At 38.8% G+C, this 25,944-nt stretch overlaps 1 protein-coding gene across 3 annotated transcripts; it reads right to left on the bottom strand.

The window, feature by feature from the left end:
- Positions 1 to 540: 540 nt before the first annotated feature.
- On the bottom strand, positions 541 to 25,672 carry kdm5c (lysine demethylase 5C). 3 transcript variants are annotated; one of them, XM_067395228.1, is made up of 28 exons: positions 25,109 to 25,672; positions 23,190 to 23,340; positions 22,800 to 22,877; positions 22,568 to 22,690; positions 22,186 to 22,356; positions 21,504 to 21,638; positions 19,692 to 19,748; positions 17,923 to 18,043; positions 17,530 to 17,768; positions 16,050 to 16,208; positions 15,768 to 15,887; positions 15,467 to 15,625; positions 15,183 to 15,364; positions 14,331 to 14,493; positions 13,470 to 13,589; positions 13,155 to 13,349; positions 12,746 to 12,927; positions 12,523 to 12,647; positions 10,524 to 10,756; positions 10,031 to 10,416; positions 9,807 to 9,945; positions 9,534 to 9,713; positions 7,653 to 7,775; positions 6,509 to 7,276; positions 6,369 to 6,417; positions 6,088 to 6,287; positions 1,552 to 1,717; positions 541 to 1,465 (listed from the first exon to the last, which is right to left on the bottom strand). In XM_067395228.1, exons 2-28 carry the CDS (start codon positions 23,334 to 23,336, stop codon positions 1,446 to 1,448), a joined length of 4,740 nt encoding a protein of 1,579 aa, XP_067251329.1. In that variant the 5' UTR covers positions 23,337 to 23,340; positions 25,109 to 25,672; the 3' UTR covers positions 541 to 1,445. The 3 variants fall into 3 exon arrangements, with proteins under 3 accessions (XP_067251329.1, XP_067251331.1, XP_067251332.1); XM_067395230.1 differs by lacking the exon at positions 25,109 to 25,672 and adding an exon at positions 24,768 to 24,910; XM_067395231.1 differs by lacking the exon at positions 19,692 to 19,748 and having other exon boundaries at positions 542 to 1,465.
- Between the last annotated feature and the right edge of the window lie 272 nt (positions 25,673 to 25,944).

Here is a 25,944-nt window from a genome sequence, read left to right as displayed (position 1 = left end):
TGCTTAATTTAGGTAACGCTCACTACTGATATTCATAAAGGCTGTAAGGTGTCTTGCTCACTGGCTTTCAACCAAAAAAAAAAAAAACACCCTACTCAAACTCACAACTTGTCATCCCACGTTGTAACGCACTAAGGGTACATTTACATGACAACGATGTACTAAAAAAAGTTTTTCCATGTACAGATCAAAATATTATCAATACAATCGCCGTTCACACAGATCCATGAAAAGAACTAGAAACGTATTATGCTGCCAGGCCAGTAGTTGGCGATGTCACTTTGTAAAGAAACACTACGCGCCTGCATACATGTAATATGCATGCGCATGATGTCAGTTTTCACAAATTTCTGTTTTTGTAGTTTACACAGAGACAATAACAATATCGTTTTCAAAAACTTCCACTCTGAAACGCGTTTTCAAAAGTTTGCGTCTTCAGGCGCAAAACACCACTGCCGTGTAAATGAATGGCCAAAACACAAGTTTCCCGTTTTTAGTTGAAAATGGTATTATGAAAAACGCCCCAGAGGTTACCACCATAAAATTCATAAAACGGATTCCTAAAACAATTCTAAACTTTTATTTTCTAACAAGAGTGAAAAGAAACAAAGGCAACATTTAAATGAAAATGTTTATACACAAACTCACGACAATGCGTGTCTGCAATAGCAATACCAATAATAATAATATAATAGAATTATTAGAACCCCAGCAACAAAATAAGATGGAAATAAAGGGAGTTAAAGTGAGATTTTGTACAGTTCTGTGGAGAGGAAGAGGGGTAGAGAGCAGGTAGCTTAAAAGAGACAACAGTATCACTGAAAGGAAATGACAATGAAGACAGTAAAACTCAGAGGAAGAGGAAAAGACTATGCAGTAACCTATCTTAGGAAAGTAGCACCAGAACGTAAATGCCTTTGTTTTTTCCATCACACTTTCAAAATATTGTACTAGTTTATTCACAATGTCGAGTCTCCATGACAAAATGTAAGACTCGGTACAAAAAGAATACAGGTGTCGTTGTGGCAGCAATACCAGTCCCCTGCTAAACGCCCCTCCTCTGCCTGGCTGTCAAGTGTGTGTGTGAATACCTGGACAAGTCGTATTATGCAGCACACGGCATTTGCGTTAAGAACAGTTTGGTACATCTATATTGTAAAGACAGCTTAACTGCAGGGCAAATCCCATTTTATCCCTCTTCTAAGGGAAAAGAGATCTGCGGCCTGCGTCAGTGAACTGTTCAAGATGAGTGGGTGAACAGAGGCAAACGGGAAGAAACGGAAGAAACAGGAAAAAGTGCAGTGGTTAGTAGGGTGGAGAGCGTCCAGTTGATGGGTTGAAAAGAAGAATTAATGTGAGCTTATTATGTGGGGAAATGAGCCTGAGCCCTGCGTTTTTCTGTCTCTGTGGTTCTCCTCTCAATCACCATCTGCCCCTCCACAGCTTCAGGAAAACATCACAAGATCTGCAAGAGAAGAAGCAAGTCTGTTTGTTTCTGACAGTTCTCATGAATAAAGCGTGAGCTTGAGACCAGTTGAGTTGAGTGGGTACCTCTGTGTGAATCTGAGGGGGGTGTGAGACTGACTGGTTTCGTTTTCTTGCATTCCGAAGCCTCTGTGGATTTAGGCCCGCCTTCAGTTTTCTGGCTCTTTCTCTTCCTCTTGGAGTCTTTTGACTTGTTGCCACGACCTGAGCTTCTCTGCTCCTGCAGCTCAATCTGATTCACACAAAAAAAGTCAAGCCTGATTATGAGGGCCCAAATATGACAACAAAGAAACATTTTTTGAATGAAGACAAACAGAAAACAGTGCCTTGAGAAGCTTGAACATGATGATTTACAAATATCTAGAATAGTGAATTCAACTGGTAGCTATATAGGTGTTGCTTAAAAGAACACTCCACTTTTTTTGAAAATAGGCTCATTTTCCAATGCACCCATGATACAGCAACAAAGTTCCTTGATTATTACGCCAGAATGAGAGTATAGTTCCTAGCCATATCGGCTTAGAAAATCGCAACTTTTCATTTTCCGTCGGTCTTAGTACACGACATAACTACAGAAGAGTCAAGTTTAAAATAGGAAAAATATCTAAACTCTTTGGTCACTTTTGAGCGAGATGCTAACGGTCTAATCAGATTCAATGAACTATGCTAAGCTATGCTAAAAATGCTACCGCCAGACCCGGAGATCGGCTGAATGGATTAGAAAACTGTACAACAACTGTTTAACTCTAGGGCAGTGGTTCCCAAAGTGGGGGTCACAAGATGGTGAGGGAGGGGTCGCAAGATGATTTCCAGAAATGAAAAAACTCCTGAGGTGATTACAACAGATTAATGACATATTAGCAATTTATAGGTCAATTTACAGCACCATGTTAAACATTCAGACATGTGCACATAGGTAATTCTTTAGGCTTTAAGCTTTGGATATTATTTTTGTCGAAATTAAACGTTGGTTAATATCGACCAAAAAAGACAATGCAGGGAGGCCAGTGGAGGATAGCGGAGAAGCACCACCGTCATGCCTTTGCAGTACATAATATGTAGCACGTGCTATATTGTGTTTTCACATATGCAGTGTTTGTAGTGCACAAATGATCCATAGCTGTATATCACAAACACGACATTTACTTATTTTTATTTCAAACCCAAAAGTCGTTTCTGAACATGGCATGTCAGCAATTGCGATTCTCTTTGAATAGCTACACCATATTTCATAATGTCATGTTTAAATGCACTACATTTACTTTATATTTATATATAAAGTAATACTTTAGATGTATATATTATGTTGCTCACGCAAGTGGCAAAACATTAAACAAGCTTTATGTTAAAATCAAACATTTTAAATAAAAACTTAAAATAGACAAAAACAGGCGACTCTCGTCTTTTCTTTCCTTTTCTTTTTTTTTACTAGAAATCCCTCAGGTCAAAAAGAACTTGTTTTCCACCTTCACGAAGAGACGAGTGCTGTCGTTTATATTTCCTGGTCCAACTAAACGCCTGGTAAGGTGTCATTTTCCTTGCTTTACCTGAGGCAAAAAAGCCATGTGTAACTGTGTTACAGAGACTTTAAATTATATGCATCTATGGTGAAATTACTAGTTTTTTTCCGCATCAATACATGTTTATTTCAATGCAAACAATGCGCCATCGTTTTAATTCAGCACTGTGCAGCACAGCAAAAATAGACTCGGCATGGAAACGATCGCTGCACTGCTGCAGACGCACCGCTCCTGGAATGCACTGCTGGACAGCATCCACGTGCATTGTGAACGCTCTAATCCGTTTATATGGGCACAGAACAAAAATGCGCACTGCAAACAGAGTATGTGTGAAACAGGCGCTAGTGGTGTGCGCCATTGCGCACAACATTCGTATAGCCTACTTTAACCTCCTCCGAGGATTGTGGGGGTCGCAAGTCACTGGCATCGTTATTTTGGGGGTCGTGGGCTGAAAAGTTTGGAAAATGAGCCTATTTTCAAAAAAAGTGGAGTGTTCCTTTAATGCCAGGTACACTGCATGATTTTTCAATGTCAGCGGATCGCTATTCTTCTCACACTACACAACTGTCTGGGATACCATTTAGTTGCCATTTTGTGCACATTACATGACAGGAAATAATGCAAGATCATGCGCAAGACTGGATTTCTTTTTGTTAAAATGATGCACATAAGAAGCTTGTGATCCAAGTTATCCGAGTGCCGATTTGCAGTGAATAATAATAAAATAAAGACTCCTCCCATTAAACTTACCCTCCGTCTTCTGCTCTCATTGGCTGTAGGCCATAGCCGATGTAATTTTTTTGTCAAAAGACATTTCACACTGCATGACTCTTGAGTCACTAAATATCTCAGGGGCATCAGTGCATCTCTCGGAACGTGTCTTTGATCATACACTCTATGCGATTGTCACTCACATGAACAAGCAACAATTTGCCTCTAATTTTGGGAATTTGTCTGCTATTTCCATGAAACTGTCAGGGAGTGAAAAACAAGGCTAAAATCATGCAGTGTTGTATGGCAAGATAACTGGAATTAAATATATTTGTCAATATGGACAACAGCGCTTTCAAACACACAGCCTTCACAAACATGACCTCAGAAAAACAAACAGAAAAATGCAAATCAACTTTGTCTAACCAGAAATGCTAAATGTTCAAGTAGGACAAGGTCTGATATCATTAACAGTTCTTCAGTGTCTTAACTAGTTTGACAGTTAGCCAAGGCGTAATCGGTCTTATTATGTAACCGACTTAAAAGTTAGTAATCTAATTTGGTCTTCAAGAATGGTTTTAACTTTTTTAGGTTTAGTCTAATCAGTTCATGAAACTTGCCACAGGTCAGGAAAATAAAATAAAAGGAAAAAAGAATAAAACAGGGCAAGGAAATTAAATAAGGAAAGAAGTAAAAGAGGAGAGGGGGAAAGAAATGAGACAGGAAAAAGAGAAAAGGAAATAAGACAAGGAACAAAAGAAAACAATATAAAGGGGCTGTATTCACAAAACATCTGTAGGCTAAAAGTAGCTCCTAACTTGCTGATTTAGGAGAAAAAAAAAAAATGGGTGTGTCAGTCCTAAATTTAGCTGTCCAAAAGTTTTGCTGTAGGAGCATTTCACATTATATTTCACAAGAATTTTAGCATTAAAATTAGCTCCCAAATCTGTGAAACGCTAGTAGTCGTCAAGAGGACTCCTAAATCACTAAGACCAAATCACAAACAATCCTAATGGCCTTTGCTTCCAATCCGCCTCAGCAATCAACTCAAAGCCACTGAACACTATTGAGACAATAGTGATAGAGCCTTGGGTGCTGAACCTTTTCTTCATAAATGCAATACATATTTTGATTGATAGACTTGAATCTACAGTAAAACACAAAAAAAATATCTTAAATAAATATCTGATCACCTGTGGCAGTTATTTTCACGGGTTTAAGATTGAATAGAGTAAAAATATATATAATAAGCATATTTGGCATGCTGTCCAAGGGGATTGAGGACTCAGAGCTTGGAATTTAGTCCAAACCCAGAGTTCTCCCCCATATCCCCAGCTGAGAGTGAGGAACGGGGTGGTGGAGGGATGCAGAAAACTGTCGAGGTAACAATAGGCGAGTCAGCTCTCGTCTGTGTATACTACATACATCCTCTCGGGCTGATTAGATAGACCGTTTGAACACACTCCTCTCAAACTTTGTTTATTAAACAATTTATCGCTTGAATTATCTTGAGATGCATCATGCAGACATGTAAGAGGTTGACAATTAGCTGAACATGTACTGGTTTACTTAGCGTTCATCCTTTATTTGAATATGGCAACATGATACCTCATTCTACAGTATTTCTATGATTAAATTACTGACAGAGACTCTTCCCCCGTCAGCCAATCACTGTGTGCATAGTTAGTAAGCTAGTTGACATCATCCATAGAAACGAGGTCAACCCCGCCCTTTCTCTTAGCTTAAGACTTCTCTCTATTCCTTAGTAAAAGTTGGTCTCAGCAGCTTTGTGAATAGGTTTTAAGAGAAAACTCTTAGCTAAGAACTTTTACTGCCATTTAGGAAAACTAAAAATGAAAAATGTAAATAAATAAAATGTTTTGTGAATATGGCCCCAGAAAAACGAAATGAATGGAATAAGAGAAGAGGAGGAAAAATAAATGGAAAGGAAAGGAAAGTGAAGTGAATTGGACAGGAAAAGAGAATTAATGAAAAGGTAGTGAAATTAAATAGAAAATGAAAATGAAATGAATAGAAAAAAAAAAAAAACAGTAAGTGGAAATAAAATTTATAGGTAAAAAAAGGGGAAAGAAAAAAAGAAAATGAATAGGAAAGAATAAGAAAAGAAACAGAAATAAAGAAATGACAGGGATAATAAAAGGACAAAGAATGGAAGGAAAAAAGATGAAAAACGAAGAGAAAAGGAAAGCTGCTGCCTGAAGCAAATAACCATCACGGTATATTAAGCAGAAGTGTTCATCCTGAAATGTGGTAATTTGATTTCAATTAGTGATATTACATTCACTGCTTACAAATGTAACAAAAAAGGTCTTGACAACAAATCTGATGATCTGAAACTCTCCTCCCTCACCTGAATGAGCGTGTGCAGGGCATCATGGGGCGGCTGTGATGCCGCCTGTAGGATCCTATAAATGGTGTGTGTCTGGTCAAGCGTGACCTCCAGCAGGTCTCCTTCTAGCTGAAGCTCCTCCAGCTGTGCTCTGGTGGATGTGCTCAGTTCGATCACCGGCCCTTTGAGACATGGCACTAGTGACAACAGAGACTCCACCCCTGACAAGAGAGAAGAACCAATGGGTTAAAAATAAATTTATGCAGCTTGATTATTCATATCAGGGAGGCTAGTGAACAAACCTGTAAAGTGAGTGCTTAACTTCCTGGCAATTCCATTCTCACAACCAGACTGGACAGGAAGACGAAAAAGATGTTTTACAAATATGTTTGTGTTTTTATATTTGTTTGATTTCTGAAATGTTACAACTGCACTTCCTTACCGGTGTACCATTAGCAGCCTTCTCTTCACTTTTTTTTGGCGAGTTCACTTCCTCCGTCAGATCGATAACACCATCTTCCGTTTCCTCCGAGTCAGACAGCACAATTACAGTATCCCCATTCCATTTCTTTTTCTCCACTGGTTCTTCCTCTTTTATACTGACCATTTCCTCCTTCACTTGTTGCAATCTCTCTAGCGCCCTCTGTAATTCTGGAGCGTCTAGTGCCTGTTTGGCTCGACCCTGCCAGTTAATGGCTCTCTCTGTAAGACACTGTAACGCCTCTCCCTCTGGCAGGCGTACAGGTAACCTCTGCAGCGCCACCAGCAGGGCTAGAATGGTTTCTAGCCGTGGCCGCCGGGATCGTTGGCACCGCGGACAGAGGAAACGTGTATTCCAGTCCCACCAGCAGAGGGGCTTTGTTAGATGTGTGTCGGAGGAGCCCAGCAGTGGTGGAAAGGGCACACAACCTCCGTGGAACCAGTCTTTGCACAGATGGCACCGGTGAAGCAAGGGGCGTGGTGGACCACTGCACACGCATACTGATTGGCTAGGGTTGAGGGAAGGGGTGGGTCCACCATTCAGCAGTACGGGACTGTCTGAGTTGAGGGGCGTGTCTGTCTCCATAGAGTCACTCGGTTTCCTTTCCATCTTGATGCCGTTCTGGTCACCACTTGCTCCTTTCTCCACACCGGGTTTAGTTAAATTAACCTGCTGAAGGCGAAGAAGGGCCTCTTTCTCCAGATGCTCCCCCTCTTTGAATGCCATCACCTGATATTGATAACACAACTCAGATAAATATGCGAAACCTAATCAACTTACAATGCAATTGGAAAAAAAAAAAACTAGGCTGTGTTCCAAAGCCTAGTGAGCAGCCTCAGCATCCTAGAGCCAAAATTATACATACTTTGTCTTAAATTATTACCAAAACCTGCATCTTTAAACGGTAAGCAACTTATCTGTGCTGCTTCCAGAGTAACCTTTGCATCGGAAGAGTACTTATGATGCCTTAAAATACCGCCTCTGTAGTCAGCTCACTAGGTTTTAGAACAGAATGTTTGCCATACACTGAGTCAGACTAACTGGTAGTCTGATGTATGAACACACTCAAAAGGATTAAAACAGTTATGTGTAAACAGTAACTCACGATAGCTCCTGGGTCTCGAAGGTCCTGAGCAGTGAGGCCTAATACATTGACATCAGAATCTGCTTCAGTACCCAACGAGTTCTCCTCCCTCTTCTTGCTCTTCTCAACACAAGGGCACAACACCTGCACAAAGGTGGGGTAAAACATGGTCAGGTAAAACTAAATACTGACCATTTTTGATGTAAGAAACCTTGAATAACATGATTTCAGAAACAAAAGGTTTAGATGGCCCCTTTAAGGCAGCATTAAGGCCCTTATATTCCTCAAGCAAAATTGAAGAAAGAATTGGTGTGATGTAATTTTGAAGAAAATCAGTCCAAAACAAAGTTTGTTTCAGTTTGCCAAAGCAAACTTTCCAAAAAAGTTTGCTCCAGGCTGGTAAATGTTTTAGCACTACTATTGGTTCATGGAAATTACATAACAGGTTGGTGTGCTCTGGGGTTCCACTTTCTTTGATGTGGAAATCTACAGTTCATTTATTCTGTTTAGTCCATTGAGCTCAGACGCCCATCAATAAAAATATTAACACGCTGGAGAAGTGCTTTATAGTAGAAATTGAAATCATTCTAATTGAATGCAGCACTGACTTTTTATGTTTAATACTATAAACATGTTACTTTAAAGGGTTAGTTCACCCAAAAATGAAAATTCTGCCATTAATTACTCACCCTCATGTTGTTTCAAACCCTTAAGACTATCTATTGCTTATCTTCAGAATGCAAATTAAGATACTGTATGTGACGCATGCATGTTGTGCGGATGTGAGAGCAGACGTCGTTGCGGGAACATGCGCATTTTGTAAATTAAGTTGTAAAATATGTGGAGGTTTTTTTGCGCAATCCAAGCACTCGCATTGCTTCATAAAAATGAAGTGAAACCACTGGAGTCACATGGAATACTTAAATGTTTTACTACCTTTCTGGGGCTTGAAATTGGTAGTTGCGTAGGCTGTCAATGGAGGGACAGAAAGCTCTCAGATTTCATTGAAAAGATCTTCATTTATGTTTCGAAGATGAGCAAATGTCTTATGAGTTTGAAATGACATGAAATGAAATGAGGGCCAGTAATTAATGACATAATTTTAATTTTTTCATGAACTAACCTTTTAAAGCAATCTATTGCATAAACTGCTGAATAAATAAACATGTCATGACTGGAGTGCCAAATTGCAGTGATGGTGCAAACATATCCACAACGCTATGAACAGATGCCTTCTTAACTGCCATTTTCTCAATGTCATTTTTATTAAGTGTTTATTTTGCGATTGAAAGGAAGGTGTTCAGCACAAATGTGACATATATAAGTCACACCGGTATATTTGTTGCAATGGCCAACAATACACTGTATGGGTGAAAATTACCGATTTTTCTTTTATGCCAAAAATCATTGGGATATTAAGTAAAGATCATGTTCCATGAAGATATTTTGTACATTTCCAACCGTAAATATCAAACATTTATTTTTGTGAGTGGATATGCGTTGCTAAGGACTTAATTTGGACAACTTTAAAGGCGATTTACTCAATATTTAGATTTTTTTGCACCCTCATGACTCCAGATTTTCATTCAAATAGTTGTATCTCAGCTAAATATTGTCCTAACAAACCATACATCAATTGAAAGCTTATTTAATCAGCTTTCAGATGATGTACAAATCTCAATTTCAAAAAATTTACCCTTATGACTGGTTTTGTGGTCCAGGGTCACAAATTTACACATTCATCTAAATGTCGTTCCCAGCAGCACGGGTGGCATCGAGGTGTTTGCTTAAAAAGAATACCACTTCTCAGGCATTTCAAACTGCTTTACACCCCTAAGCAAGGAACGAAAAGAACTTTGCCATGAATATATGAGGGCCTTTAGAAAGCATCAGTGTGTTCACCTCCAGCAGACTGTGCTGGCTGTTCTTCTTCAGGAAGGTTTTGCTGGCTTTCTCTCTCCACGAGTGAGCACTGGCCACTTGCAGCTCCAGCTGCTTCAGCTCCTCCATCTTCACTGGCAGGTCCCGCCCAATGGCCACCAAACCTTCCAGGTCATCCAGACACGGGTAGTGCTCGCCGTTCTTCTCCGCCAGAGATTAGAGACAGAAAAGACATTCACACTTAGGCCACAACCACCTTGGTCCACAGTTTATCATAACTGGCTAAATAATTACCTGAATTTCCTCTAGATCCGTGACCCAAGCGCGAGCTCGGCTCAAGCAGGCCTGCAGGGACAGGATGTTAGGCAGCTGCACTGGTATTAGCTGAGCCTCGTTCACAATAGCCTCCAGTGTCGACAGATGGTGTTTCTGCCTGCTCGTAAGAGACAATTGAGAGATGAAAATGGAGGCTGCATTGGTGTGGTGACATATTCCACCCCTCTCTTGAACCAGCTCACCTGTCCTCCAGACAGATCTGTGCCTTCTCCTCCCAACGCTCAGCTATAGTCAGTAGCTCTTGCAGTTCAGCCATAGCAGTCTCCACTGATATGCTCTGTGGTACGTTACAACCCGCCTCCATTAAGTTTCTCAGCACAGCTAGAGTCACCTCGCTCCCCTCTGGCCCTAACGTTCGCCTGACCTCTCCTAGCCACCGACCCTGCTCCTGCAGCCCGCTCAGGAGCTCACATGCCGGGGCAATAACGGGCAGCGATGCTCCCTCCTCCAGCAGGGCCTGGATCTCGGAAGCTGCGGGCAGAGGAGAGTCCTGCTTCCACTCGCCCTTGGAGCTGTCAATCAGAGCCTGAGCACGTGAATCAAACTCCTCTATCTTCTGCAATACCGCCTGGAAAAGAAGAGATGGTGGTTAGACTTTTAAACAGATGGCTGCTGACATCTATTAGGCTAACATTTTATGTGACACATCTTTGGCCTATTTTCCCTCCTCCTTACCTGCACTTCCTCCTGCTGTGTCATAACACAGGGTAGGTTCTGCATGGTGTCCACCAAAGTCCTCAACTCCTCCAGACTCATTCTACTGCTCTGGCTGCTGCTAAGGAGCTCTGTGCTTCTGCTCTCACACTTGCTTATGTCTGTGAGAACTGTGTTGAGGCGCTGGAGCAGCTCATTATTGGGGAACTTCTTGTCAGCTGCCTCTTCTTTCAGAACCTCCAGATCTTTAATGTCTGAAAAGAGAAGAATGAATTTGGGTTTTAGATGGATGTAAGAAGATCAGTCATAGTTAGTGGTTCTCAAACTTTTTTCCACAACAATGGACACTCAGTTTCTGTACATTAATTTCAAGATTCTAGAAGCTTTAAGCGCTGAATGTGCTTCAGGGTTCCCCTTTTTTTAAACCAATTGACTTTCAGGCAGAAACTGAGTATTTAAAGTTGCCCTAGAATTAAAAATTTAATTTATCTTGGCATAGTTAAATAACAAGAGTTCAGTACATGGAAATGACATACAGTGAGTCTCAAACTCCATTATTTCCTCCTTCTTATATAAATCTCATTTGTTTAAAAGACCTCTGAAAAACAGGCGAATCTTAACATAACACTGACATAACAGTCGGGGTGTACGCCCCAATATTTTCATATGCAAGCCCAAGGCATTACACAAGGGCAGCCAGTATTAACGTCTGGATCTGTGCACAGCTGAATCATCAGACTAAGTAAGCAAGCAAGGACAACAACGAAAAATGGCCGTCGCTATTTTCATTTTTAAACACTTGCAGTCTTTATAATGCATAAACACAACTTCATTATTTATAAATCTCTCCAACAGTGTGTAATGTTAGCTTTAGCCACAGAGCAAAACCTCAGACTCGTTCAGAATCAAATGTAAACATCCAAATAAATACAATACTCACATAATCTGACGCATGCATGCAGTATGCATGACTAACACTTTGTAAAGATCCATTTTGAGGGTTATATTAGCTGTGTGAACTTTGTTTATGCAGTGCTTAAGGCAAGCGTGAGCTCATGGGGTGGAGAGAGCGCAAGCATTTAAAGGGGCCGCTGCGTGAATTGCCGCATTTTTAATTATGCCCCAAAATAGGCAGTTAAAAAAAAAAAAAAAAAAAAAAATCTATGGGGTATTTTGAGCTGAAACTTCACAGACACATTCAAGGGACACCTTAGACTTATATTACATCTTGTAAAAAATATGTTTGATGGCACCTTTAAATAATAATATCTGTATTTAAATAATAAATAATAATAATAATAATAATAATAAAATCCTAGTAAGACTTTTGTTTATCTTCAGAACACAAATGAAGATCTTTTTGATGAAATCTAAGAGCTTTCTGTGCCTCTGTAGACAGCTATGCGACAACCAAAAGTTCATAAAGAGATCGTAAAATTAATCCATATGAATTGAGCGGTTTAGACTGAATTTAAGATTTTATTCACATTTGAAGCGTCAAGCGTCAGTTGTGTAGCTGTCTATGGAGGGACAAAAAGCTCTCAGATTTCAAAAAGATTTTAATTTGTTTCGAAGAAAAACGAAAGTCTTACAAAACTAGAAAACTTGACATAACTATAAAAAAAGTATATTCATTATAAACATGACCATAGTGTTTTAAGATTATTAATTTACATGACTTTACGTCTAGAAATCACACTTTTAATCATATATCCAGGTTTTCCAAGGCCCTGGTTCTTTAAAGAAAACAAACAAACCATCGTTGAGGAGGTGAATTAAAGATCTATCTTGATTTTTAGTAGTTTTATCTTGTTTCACAACTTGTTTTGTCTCATTTTAAGTCTTCTTGAGGGCCCCTTGGACATTCTCCAGGCTGCTGGTTGAGAACCAGTAATCTGTCTAATAGATGGTTTGACATACTGATTTTTTTTTTTTGGTATGGACTTTGACCATTTGCACATTCTCAGAAGGACTAATAAGAACTATTCACAAATGCAGTTGCCAAAGAAAATGCAGTTACCTATTTTGTTGCCTTCTTCCTGTTCTAGGGCTTCCTTCACTCGGTTGGCCCATGAGTCAAAAGACTCAGCGCGAACTTTCAGCCGATGCAACATGGCCAAGAGTTCATCCAGAGTATAGCGATACCTTCAAAGAGGAGGTACAGAGAGCATATAAGACTTCCTGCAAAACACATCTGTAACCAAGAACATATGAACTCACAGACAGGCAGAGTTCTGGTTTACCTGAGGTAGAGTTTTTCACTGGGGCAAGAGCAAAGGTCCTGTGCATGATAGAGGCAAACAAGGCGCTCTGGACAGTTCGAACATGCCAGGGCCGAGAGGAAACAGGTGGTCTTACATTTGTCACACTGCCTTTCATCATCAGGGAGTAACTCAAAGGCCTCCCTTTCAGCTTCCTTTATGCCCTGAGAGATGATACCACAACACAAAAATGCAGTCAGTCAGCTTTTAAAAGGCCAGCAACTGCATGACCTTTGGTCTGATTCAAAACCTAACAAGATACCTACTGAGCATTCAGGGTAGGTTAATTATAAACAATGGTTGTTTTTGAGCATTTTAACAAAATACAAAAATAACAATACTTTGCAAGGTTGTGCATTCGACTGTGAAAGAAGTATGCTCAAGGCTTTACCCTTTCCAGCAGGCTTTTACGCAGTTTCCTCTCCTCTTGTACAATGATGAACATCTCCCTGTGTGTGGCGGCTGCCAGGTTTAGATCCAGCTTCTCTGGGCAGGCCGCCATCTTGCAGGTGAGTTCCTCATGAGAGAACACACAGTAGCGCCTCAGCCGTCGGTAATGCTCGATACAAGAGCGCCCTGTGGGCAGCTAGCACAGAGACAGGAAGAGCAACAGCCTCAGTAACTCAGAACAGGTAAAGTATATTTAAAAAGTAGATCTTAAAAGATCTAAAATCAAGGTGCATTTATATGTGCTGTATTTCTTTACCCAGTCTGCAGTGCAGAAGTTGACTGCTTCGGCAAAGTTATATCCCTGATTGAAACCGCTGTGATAAGCTCGTGGAAAAGTGATGACGAACTCCCCAGCACACTGATTGGTCCGAACCACCTGTCAATCAAAAGACAAATTATGACTAATTCATAGTTTTCACATGATGTTACACACTTATAGGAATGACCACCTGGAGGGCAAAACAAGGTTTTTCTCCACTGCCCACAAGTTTTTTTTTACCAGGTTTGTACTAAGTATTAATGTAGTAAGACATAATTCTGCGGATAAACACAGAATATAAACAATGCAGTTTCTCATTAAGCATTTTTCCACAGAAAACCATTATAAAGAAAAACCTCAACCATTTAATGTTCATCTGTTCGCTTGTAAATAGTACGCATCATCAATAAGCTGTTTTAGTACATTAAGGCACTTCAAGTGTTTTCCATGTTAAGGAAAACGCTATTTTTAGTGATGGAAAATTGACGGGCTTGTGCTGCAGTTGTATGGATGTTTTGCCCTCCAGGCCTACGCGTCAGGTCTTTCACCTGACCGAAAACAATGAATTGAGATCAGTGTTTTGAAGGCCCGTTCACACAAAGCATGACACATCAATAACACCACCAACAAAACTCTTCACAGAGAACCCACACATTTTTGTGTGAACATTATATATATCGTATATATATTGTACATATATTGTATATACTGACAGGCCATCAGAAAACAGCACTAAAAGAAATTTTATATAATTTCATAGTTTCTTCAGACCTCATTACACATTCTTAAATTAGTAGTGGCTTACAACCTCTAATTACCTTAAATACACTAATGATAATGAGTTTTTGTGTTACAAACCGGCACTCCGTGACTCATGAGTATATTTGGGTTCATGATGGTGACAAGCTGGTGAAGCAAGTCTGGCTGGAACTCGAAGAGCTCAGGTGTGAGTTTCTTCATCACCTCCTCTAGCTTCTCTGCAGCTGATGATGGCACACCATACCATGTTTTGGGCTCACCCCTAAAACAGAAACCAAAACCAACATTTTTCAATGTTGCCCAAGGTGCATCAGAAAGCAATTACATTACGCAAACGATGTGGTCACTAAACACCTGCTTTCCCAACAAATTTAACTACTGAAAAATTAGTCAAAGTAGGGCAAGATATTTCAGGGAATATCAAATAAAGTTCAAATAAACTAAGGACTGACAAAACCAAATATTTTTGTTGTAAAAAATAAATAAATAAATAATTTAAAATAACGGTTTTCTATTTCACTACATTTTAAAATATAATTTATTCCTGTAATAGCATTTTCAGCAGTCTTCAGTGTCACATGATCCTTCAGAAATCATTCTAATATGCTGATATGGTGCTCAAGAAACTTTTCTTATTATCAATGTTGAAAACAGTTGCAGCTGCTTAATATTTTTGAGGAAACCAATACATTTTTTAGGATTCTTTGTTTATTAGAAAAGTACAAAGGAACAGAATTATTTGATATATAAATCTTTTGTAACATCATAAATGTCGTTGTCACTTTTGATCAATTTAATGTCACTGCTGAATAAAAATCTCAATTTCTTTTTAAAAAAAATCTTATTGATGTCAAACATTCAAACAGTATGTGTACATTTACCAGAGCTTCTCCATTGTAGGAGCCAAAAGATGTGACATAATATATTACATAAAGCCTCTTTATGCATTACCAGTGTAAATAGTTGATAGAGTAACTCCAATGGTCCTCTATGTGCCAACAGAAAGCGGAGAAAACCATGCCCACGTACAGCCATGGCACCTTCATGCCCGAGATATCTGCATTAATGTGGCACAATACTGACTGCTCCAACACTGGCATAACGTTCAGATTCCAGCCGCTCCGGGCATATTCCTGCAATAGGAATAGGGTGGAGAGCTTAATTTTTCTCTTCTTGACAAAAAAAAAAAAAACATGGAAAAATGAAAATAAAAAGGGGGGGGAATAATAACAAACCTCTTCCTCATCTGATAAGTGTCTCTTGCCATTGTTAACAGGAAAACCACTACCAAATTCTTTCGAGTGAATGTCTGCACCATATTCTACAGTTACGTCCTCTTCAATACTACTAACCAACCGCCAAAACTCCTTTTCAACCAGCTCTGTGGGCACCATCTATAAAAAAAAAAAAAAAAAAAAAAAAAAAAAAAACACAAATGAGAAAAGGACCAATTTAGTGTCAATGAAACTATTCATACTTGTGCATTAAGTGTCTGTGGGGTCTCAATATCGAGTAAGGGGAGGAAAAAACACTCACATGGACAGGCATGTTGAAGTAGTCTGCTTTAAAAGTGTCGGCCATCTCACCGAAGCTCTGTAACGTATACTCTCGCGTGGCCTGCTCGAAACCAAACGCTTCTGCTGGCTTTTTACACTCCTACACAGAGAAAACACACATTTAAAGTTGACAATAAGCAGCAAAAAAATCTCAATCACTTAAAAGCTCCACAAACATATGCTAAATAATTCACTAAAACAGAATATCCTGTATATCACACCATAATAAAGCAAGAATACATTTCTGTCTGGTCTCTCTCACCTCTGCTACACATTTGGGACAGCGCCAGTTGCCCTTGGGTGGGTCTGTGAGAGGAGGTATCAGGCAGAACGTGTGATAATTATCATCGCACCCATCACAGAGCAGCAACTTCTCGTCCTCATCCCCACGTCCGCACATTCGACAAACAAATGAGTCCACCTGGTGAAGATTTCAGTTAGTGCATGCAAAAGAACATTCTTTAGTCTAAAGTTAGCAAAATCAAACACGTGTTGGTTTATCTTGAAAAAACATCTCATTTAATTAGATTTTCAGAAATGTATTATTTTTAGTAATAGTAAATGGCAGCTAAACCACCGATTTATCTACCATACTTTTGATGCTTACAGTTACTGCCGGCTACAACAGATTTAAACATGGATAAATGGTTGTCAGCAGAGTCTTCCGCAATGCCTGACATCAAAAAGACTAAAAATAAAGCTAAACAAAGAAAATACAGTAGTGACTACCCAGCGCTAGTCTTCACATATGTGGGAGTGTAGAAAAAGCGTGAAATGAAGCTCTACATTATTTAGCTTAATTTTTTTTTAGCTGTACACATTATTTTACTGGAATAAGCTTCACATCAAGCTGTGTGAATTTCACTTATTTGCAATCATTTCACACAACGCATGCTCGCTTTTCGCTTTCACTTTCGCCCGCAAATGTTTCTATTTACAACATGCTTTTGCAACATAGCCAAAGACATCTGTTGATCTCTTGAACGCCACTCAGAGGTGTTTAAGGTAGTTACCGCTCAAAACGCCAGAGTTTTTGTTCAGAGTTATACAAGCTTGTGAATCGCCTCATTTTAACAAAGTATGGACATTGTGCAGTGTAGACAACTTCATTGATTAACAGCCACGTACATGCTGCAAATGCGAAATTCACCAACCTACATGACACAAATAGTCAGGTCCGTTAAAATACTTGCAGCGGGCTGCAGAAACATGCGTGTTTGGTAGTATGGACCGCGAGCTGGAATAGGTTGGGAACCACTGGTCTAAATTATCACTACTGCACATGCAAAAGACTTATGACACACAGATTCTGGGAGTCCTGTTTATAATGAACCCCAATCCGAATCACATATTTGTTTCCATGTGCATTACATGTATTCCAAACAAAACTTCAGCCCAGTCGCCGCATTCAGAACTGGATAATTTTTCTCATTTTTGCCTAGATGTCAGCTTTCTTTTTAGATATAGCAAATATTCAGTCTCCTTCACTGACCAGTTTGAAATACGTAAATGTAAACATATGTACTTTCATAAGATGTAAACATATGCAATACAAGGTATTTTTAATCTGAATGAAAAATTCAAAAAGTTCAAGGCTTCTCAGTTCAATTCAGCCATCAATCCAATTACTAACAGATTATTTGGTAGCATGTAAATGTAGTTACTGATTCAGATGTCTCAGAAGCACAAAAAAAAAAAAAAAAAAGTCAACTCTTAAGTCCACACGCTTCTCTCAAACTTACAAACTGTGGGTTATTGAGGTTGCGTCGGAGTCTCATGGTCATCTTAGTGCAGGGTTCATCACCAGAGTCATTAGGATTGCCAATGTGACTTTTGTCATCAACATCCTCCTTGACGATGAGATTTGGGGGTGGAGGGGGAATGTCTGGATCTGCTTTTGTGACCGGTGTCTCTCCTGGTTCATCCTTCACAGATGCAGAGGCAGCACTGTCCCGCACTATTACCGTCTGTGGCAGTTCATCTGGAGAAATGGTTTAATTACTGCATATACTCTTATAGAAGAACAAAATTATATATATATATATATAATATAGGAACTAAATTCCAGTTTAGCTATTGCAATATGTTATGATCACTAAAATGTGTGTGCATCAGATTCAACTGCAGACACAAACCTTTCTTCCGTGTCTTGTCTCGGGGTACAAGACCCAGCCCCATCATTTTAGGTCCAGCCCCATAGATCTGTAGCTTCTTCAGCTCAGGGTTTTTCTCTATGTCTTCCTCTGTAGGCTCCGGCTAATGGATGCAAGTGAAAGACTGTAAGTGAACTACATGGACAGAGGTGACGAAATATCTTGGGAGGGTTTTTCTAACCCCTATATTTATGAAGAAAAAAAAAAGCCACAGTATAAAGCTTGTTTAGGATGGAACGTGACTTCCACTGCACTAAACAGCTTTTTCCATGAGGGATCCCTGACTGTTCATGCTATAAGGCTATTAACTTTCCACTACTTTTCTCATTGCTTTAAAGCATCAGCAGGGTCGGCGTAATCCTTTTTTGCTCAAACTACAATTGAAACTGAATGAAAACCACAGATTTATCGATATGAATCAAAAATGGTTGAGACAGCACTGCAGAGTGATAAAGCAAAAGCAAACATGCATAAAGTTAGTTTTGTGCCAGACTTGACTGCTATCAAGAGAAAAAGCAAATATTTAACAATTTAAAGAATTGACCCTGAATGGCATTTCTGAAAGTCTTATGAAATGATCGACTGCTGAAAGGGCTGGGCAATAAAGCTGTCTTTATTATGTTAAAAAAAAAATCTCTAGATTTAAAAATGTGGAATAAGTTTTTCAATCAACACCAAAAAAAAAAAAAAAGCCCATTGCCAAGTACATTCAAAATATGTAATACAAGTAAAAGTCCAGTCAAAATCTATATAAATGCAGACAAAAAGTTTTCCACAGCAATTTTCCCTAAACAAAACAGCATAAAAAAAACAACAGCAATATTAACTTAAATATTATTTATGCTTAAACAACTAACAAATTAACTTTTAACAACTAAAAAAAAATGCCACTCAGGGACTTGGAACAAAAAATTGGGTGACAACACAAATCAAATCTTTGAGAATTGATATCTAAATCTCATCATTGAAAAGAACAATTTAAATTATTAATGAAAAAGAACTGAATGTACCAACTTAAATTAGATACTATTAAAACAACTTTCTTAAAGTTCTTATACTTGGAAAAACCTGTCTAATGACAGTCTAACATATAGCAATACTGATTATGTTGCTTAATTTTTACGTCACCAGTAAAATCACAGCAAATATATCATAAATATTTAAAATAATCACCCAGCCCTAACTGCTAAATGCCTTAAGTATGCAGAAGCACATGGATGTAAGCATTACGACCAGATTAACGTCTGTCACGTCAATCACAGTGTTTCTTTATGTTCCGTTCCTGAAACCTGTGTCATCGTAAAGCAAAAACTACTCATTTTAGACTTGCAGCAAGATGAACACAATATGAACCAGCCATTAAGAGAACAGCAGTGACAACAGATATGCATATCATAAGATTAGAAGTAATATGCAGCCTAAAGAGGGTCAACCAGTCCACCACCAAAGAGGAAACGTAAGCAAGCCAGCATTGCTAAAAGTGTGACAAGACAAGCGAAGTGAAATGTGTTAGATGACTGTCAGACACTGAGGAAGATGGGAAGGATGCACAAAGAGATGAGCAAAAGCAAGAACTGAAAGACGAGAAACAAGAGCTTCTACATGAAATTAGACACCCAGCTAAGCGTGAACGACAGCAAGAGGTTGAACAAGGGTTTTTTTTTGAGAACATTAGCATAGGAGAAAGAAAGTGAGGGATAGGGAGGAAAGGAAAGAACAGAGGGAGCGAGAGAGAGAGAGCGAGGCAGTACCGAGGAGATGTGTTGAGAGCCAGTTGTAAGAGGGTGGTGAGTTGGATCCTCTGGACCCTGCATGGGGAGACAACAACCAAAACAAAATGGATTCCAGAGAGAGACAGAAGGATAAAACAACAACCATGTGCGACAGGACAGAGTCAATCGGGGGAGTGACCTATTAATAATTTTTTTATGTCTGAAGTGATTTAGCTGTAAGCCAATGGCATACTGATTCAGACAGAATATTAAGGGGAAAATCAAATCAGCATGTATACAACTGTACAGTTGCAACAGTTTTCTTTATTTGTTGTATTTGCACATGATTGTTCAAATAATAACAAACTTAACCATTTATTTAAAATAACATGACAAATATTACATGTATACCAGTGGGAAGTTTGGACACACCTGCACGTTCTTTAGTATGACTATATTTGCCACATTTTTAAATAATAGTAGAAAGTCTAAGAGTCTTATTTATGAAATGGCTCAAGTAGATGTATGGGAATTATGTAATAAAAACATATAAAACTATGATAGCTCTGAGCTCCTTTGACAGCCCTGCACATTCTGGACATTCTCTCACCCAACTTCATAAGGTGTGTGTCCTGGGATGTTTTTATATTTTATAAAAAAAAAAAAAAAAAGTACCAATGTTGGACACTTTTTATGACACTTTCTATGCACTATACAGGGTCCCAATTACCGGTTATATATTTAAAGAAATTCATATGTACGCATAAGTATGTGTCAAGAAAACTCGTTTGAAACATTCAAGCATAGGGCTTTAAATGAAAAGTTGTCTTTTAGAAAAATTCAGTTAAGTGTGTCCGACTTTTTCCTGGTAGGGTATTTTAGTTCTTTTTCCATGATTGAACTAGGATGTAAACCAACAGTACAACTGTTTTAGACAAAATATTAAGAGTGGGGAAGGGACATGTGATTCAAGGGATGGGCGGCAGTCTCATGAAACAATTACAATTGTTTAGTGAATCAGAAATGATTAAGGCGACCACATTAGGTTTCCTCTCAACTCTAAACCTATAAAGATGTCTGCAGCTGATACTACAGATAAGTTTATTATCGCTAATGCTATGAATCCATTGACCAAGCTAATGTAATGGGCAGGCAAATTAAAAAGCCAAACACCCGCAAAATAAACGCTGGGAAATGCTGCATCAATGGAAATTATTGGGATGAGAATTGCATTAATATGTAATGAAAATTGGTGGTTATGGCCAATGGTTTTAAAGAGACAAAGTGTAATGACAAATGAAAAGCAGAGAGTGATAGAAAGAAGAGAGAGGGATGAGGGCAAGATGGACAATGCTTTTTTTTTTCACAGCACAGGGAGCAAAGCATGCTGGGAAGTGCCTTGAAAGCATGGTCAGTGCTGATCCGAAAGCGCTCATACATCTCAGACAAAGCACAAATTCGGATGGATCCAATAAACCCTGGAGAGTTATACACCCATTAAAAGGAAAAGGTTAAGATCATCAGTATGCAACTTAAGATTACTAAAAATCAAGATTAGACTAGTTGGTTTTGGCACAATTTTGAAAAATCTAATAGAGCATATTGTAATTGTAATTGTTTTGACATAAGTGATATAAATTACATTTATTTGTAAAGGTTAGACATGAAATTATGCTGTTTTTAAAATCACTGCACTGGCTTTTTTCAAATCCATTTTTTGTGTGACAAAATGAGCTAATGATAATTTTATATCACAATGAAATATTGGTATAACAAACAAACAAACATCAGTTCAATGACAACAAAGATTTAAAAGTTAAACCAACACATTAATCCAGAAACATCACTCACCTCAGGCTGAAGGCGATTGGCTCGTCGTCCATAACTGCTCATCTTGGATGGCGGGACAGATTGGCGGAGAGGAATGGAGTGGGGTTTGTATTCCCGGTCTACCTCATCACTGTCAAACGGCCTGGGTTTACATGGCTGGATATGCAGAAGACATAATTGTCAACCTCACACTCACAATAATAAGGGCTGTGTCTTTTGCAACCACATTTATGTGAACCATATTCTGCTTAAGGCTTTATATTTGTAAAAGACATTGACTATGACATTTTATTCAAATAAACTTGCACATGCATATTTTACTCCTATGATTCTCTTCTGTAATTTTGGACAGTAGAAAAATTACCAAATGTAGGTCATAACTTTTCTTTTAAGTACTTTAAGCTTGATTTTCCAAAACTGCCTGTATCCAATAGTGAACACAAATTACAAAACAAACAAATAGTTTGGCGCTGAAGTGAATGTACAGTTACAAATTCAGATCAACACGAGTATGGGATTCAGGTTAATGTATATACGCGTACCTAATGCTCACATTATCAAAATATGATCAAATTTTGATTATTGAAATATTTGTGTGCATGTAAACACATTCAGTGAAACATTATTTTACTATAGCTCTTACATAATGGAGAATGTCTGCAGATTTTCATAAAACAGCCCAAAAAAGGGTGAAACACTGTACCGGTAAACTGGCTCCAGACTGGAACATCTCAAATGGATAGACGATCCTCTCATAGTGTGACCTCAGGAGAGAGCCAATGTTTTTTCCAGGAGGATAACCGAGTTTCTGTGCCACACGTGCCCAACGTCTCTCCTTACTCACCGCCTCAAAACCTCCTTCCTCTGTCACAATCTATCACACAGGACATACAGCATTTAAGTTATGGACTTAAACCATTATGTCTTTCCAGTTTATGCTGTTCTAAAGATTCTTGATATACTTAGGATGTGTTTACTTTAAAGTCTATAAAAGGCTAAAGTTCTGTTGACCATCTTCCATTTTGTTTTCCTATCAAGTTAAATTAACCAAATATGTCAATTCCATAAAAGACTGCAGTATTGACCTTGGCCAGGCTGAACAGATCTAGAATACGTCGTTCTATGTTGGGGATCTTCAGAGAGGATCCTTGGATCTCCCAGAACTTGGCAATTCTGTCCAGATAATTGAGCTTCACTCTTGTCTCGGCCTGAGAAAATAAACAGATGTGTTTCACCGCTTAGTCAACATAAGAACACGCTTCACGCTTCACAGAGTAAGACGGGTGGGTGACTAGTTCAACAGGATGCAGCTCTGACCTCGAGCTCATTGAGCCTCTGAATACGTGGTGTGAAATGGAAATTGTCCACCTCTACAGCAAATGGTGGCTGCCAGTCCTGTAAAAGAAAGAAAGTCAGTTTAACTAACAAAATGTGAATATTTTCATAATGGCATAACCATAAAGGGATTGTTCACCCAAAAATGAAGAATTAAAGAATGATGGTACTCAAACAGATTTATTGAGCATTGCCTTCCATTCTAACTTGCTTTTCAAAATATCTTCTCAGAATATAGTTAAGTCTAACAGGTTTGGAACAACATGAGGTTGAGTAAATGATCATTTACATTTTTGGCTGAACTATCATTTTAAACGTCGAAAAATAACTATCACATAGTAGAAGAAAAAAAGAAAAGCATGAGATGATTACGGGTGGAGGGCGAATCTTGCATATTCCAGACTTTTCTGCTATCGGACGGATTTTAGCGATATATCCCAGTGGATCTGCAAACTCCTCCCATGACGGTTCAAACACTGGACATTCCGGCGGCGGAACAAACTCCTCCCCTCCATCCATCGCTCTGAAAGCAGACAATTCAAGAAAACGAAATGCATAAGTTCACGTAAATCAAACACTACACCCTCTAAATCAAAAGCAAAGAATCACGTTGGTCTTAAACAAGCAGAATGAATTTTTGTATAAAACAATCATATTCATCATTCTTGCTGTTACACTTAACTGAATGTGACCCTTTACATGGTTTTACGAACCCTGAAATCATTTTAATGAGATCCATTGTTTATATTTACTGTTTTGTAGAAGTTTTTTGTTAGTTAATGTTTTCAAACAACACTATCATCCATGAAAACTTTTGACGTACAATTAAAAGTTCACCATATTGATCGCTAGATCCATATTTTTATTAAAGTAAAAAACATGGCGGAACAGGTTTTGCATCCAATAAACTATATGAATTCACTGAACTAATCAGGAAGTTTAGCAAACAAAGGAAAAAGTCCTTCCACAAGTACACTGAAGAACTGGAGAACAGAAATTAATTTCCTAGAAGCATGAATAGAAAATCACCTTAATTTCTACTATAATGAAACAATATATCATTTCTAACTTCAGAAATCCCCTGATTTTGACCTGGTCTTCCTCTCAATCTCAGACCAGACAAATGGGGGAGGGAGTGAAACATAATCATTTAGGCCTTGTCTGGAAAACACAAATAGCCTATACATATATATACAGCCATTGGTTTCACCAAAAGTGTGCCTTATAAACCAGGAAAATGCCTTATATGACACAGGCCTTTAATTTACTACTTACTACAAAATTATGTTTATACTGGTATCTTCCATGTTATGAAAACGACAACAAAAACGCACCACGTGACAGAAACGTTTCACACTTCATTTCCCAAGCTAATAATGACGACATTAACTTCTCGTTTTAACGGATTAATCATAATAAATGAATATGAACATAAAAAGTTAAAAACAACAGCAGTATCTCGACCTGTCACGCTCAAATGATGTTTGATTCAGATTATATAAAGTTTAGCTATTAAATCGGATAGATGTATTTGACAATGGCGTGACAGACGCCTAGTTATAAATAAAATAATGGTGGCAGTGGCTCTCAAAACCCACTTAGCGGTCTCTAACTAGACAAAAAGACATTAGAATGAGACAAAAATACATTAAAAGGGCGCACATAACGGTGAAAACTGCTTTCTAGTGTACACAGCTCACCAGGGTTTGAGACAGAGTCATAATCCCAAATTTCCTGTAGCTTTAGCCTGCTAACCGGCCTCAACTCGCGTGAGACTCGAGAAAAGCTTTTATATTCACTGTTAATAGTAAGCGGAACAAGAATGTGGTGAATAGACACTTTTAAGACTTATACGTGAACATTATGTGCACTTGGGATTTGCTTAGGAAGCACTTTTATACAAGTAGCTGGTTAGCTGTTCGGCTAATGATCAAAACAATAAAGCCTCACCATCCGAGTGTCAGCGGACCCACGACAAATCCAACAAACGATTAATTTGACGTTAACGGTATAACGAACCACAACATGTCCCACAGTACGAAGAGTTAACTTGAATAGATTATAAATCCAGTGGCAGGGCCAAACATAAGCACTCAATCCCAAGGAATGGCTGAGTTGTGGAAACGCACACCAGGTGAAGATACTTTAGCTGTCTTGGGTCGCAGGTATATGATGTGTGACATTAAAATGGATCATCTGATCGTCTATACCAGGTAAAACATAAACACTTGCGCTAAATCAAGATAAATTTAGCCATCAGTGCAGGTTGAATTTGAACACCACAGTCTTACATTTTTTTTGCACTTTCTCTGAGTTCTTCTTATTCTTCGGTGTCGCCTGAGCCGGTGTGTTTTATTATTTGTGTCTTTCGGGGTCTTGTATGATGATGGTCACGGGGTCTATTGTTCGGTAGAGGGTCAGTCTCTGGGTGGCAGTGGCTCTGCGGCCTCCTCGATCAGCCCATCCCAGCACACACACACATAACACTCACATACACACTCTCTCGGTCGGTTTAGAGGGATGATGATCGCGGAGATCTTCTTTTCTACTGACTCCTGAACGTCCCGTGTAAGTTGACGTTTTCTTTATAATTACCGTTTCGAGCGCGTGCACAAAATACACGTTGTTTCCAATGTTTTCTTTCCTCGTCACCTATCCACCGTTCATCCTGTCTAAACTACACGCCATCTTGGTTTCATCACGACCTAAGCACAACTCTCTAAAGATCCATTGATCTCAGTTGGGAAAACACGCACTTGACTGGATGCGAGCACGGTCTCATCCCTCCACGCTTCTAGTTACATGTAAACTAGTCCCTTGGACTCGTCCGATTTAATGCAGTTAGACGTAAATTATCGCGGTGGATATAACGGCAAATGCCTGATGATTTCACACATACCTTAAAAGTGGACTATAAATTATATAATTCGAATTGTGAATAGTTGTGTGGTGTACAAGTGATGCAGGTAGAAGAGCGGACGTGACGCGGAGTGATATTTCACCTCTTTCTTGGAGAAGTAGTTCCAGTGAGTAAAATTTGCGCAGAAGAGGTCAAGCGATGTGTACTAAAAACAAATTGGATAGCGACAACTAGTGGCAAATCATCAACATAACTCATCCATTTAAA

This window comes from Chanodichthys erythropterus, chromosome 9, assembly GCF_024489055.1.
Source record: "Chanodichthys erythropterus isolate Z2021 chromosome 9, ASM2448905v1, whole genome shotgun sequence".
Taxonomy (NCBI): Eukaryota; Metazoa; Chordata; class Actinopteri; order Cypriniformes; family Xenocyprididae; genus Chanodichthys; species Chanodichthys erythropterus.
The sequence above is the reverse complement of the archived record's forward strand: the minus strand, read 5'-3'. Positions and strand labels throughout refer to the sequence as shown.

Coding starts and splice junctions, on each gene's coding strand:
- kdm5c (XM_067395228.1), bottom strand. CDS start 23,336: ATGGATGGAGGGGAGGAGTTTGTTCCGCCGCCGGAATGTCCAGTGTTT. Junction 22,357..22,567: donor ATCTGTTCAGCCTGGCCAAG/GTCAATACTGCA, acceptor CCTGTGTGATAG/ATTGTGACAGAGGAAGGAGG. Junction 7,776..9,533: donor GCCAGCACAGTCTGCTGGAG/GTGAACACACTG, acceptor ACCTTTGTGCAG/GTGTTGTGCCCTTGTGTTGA.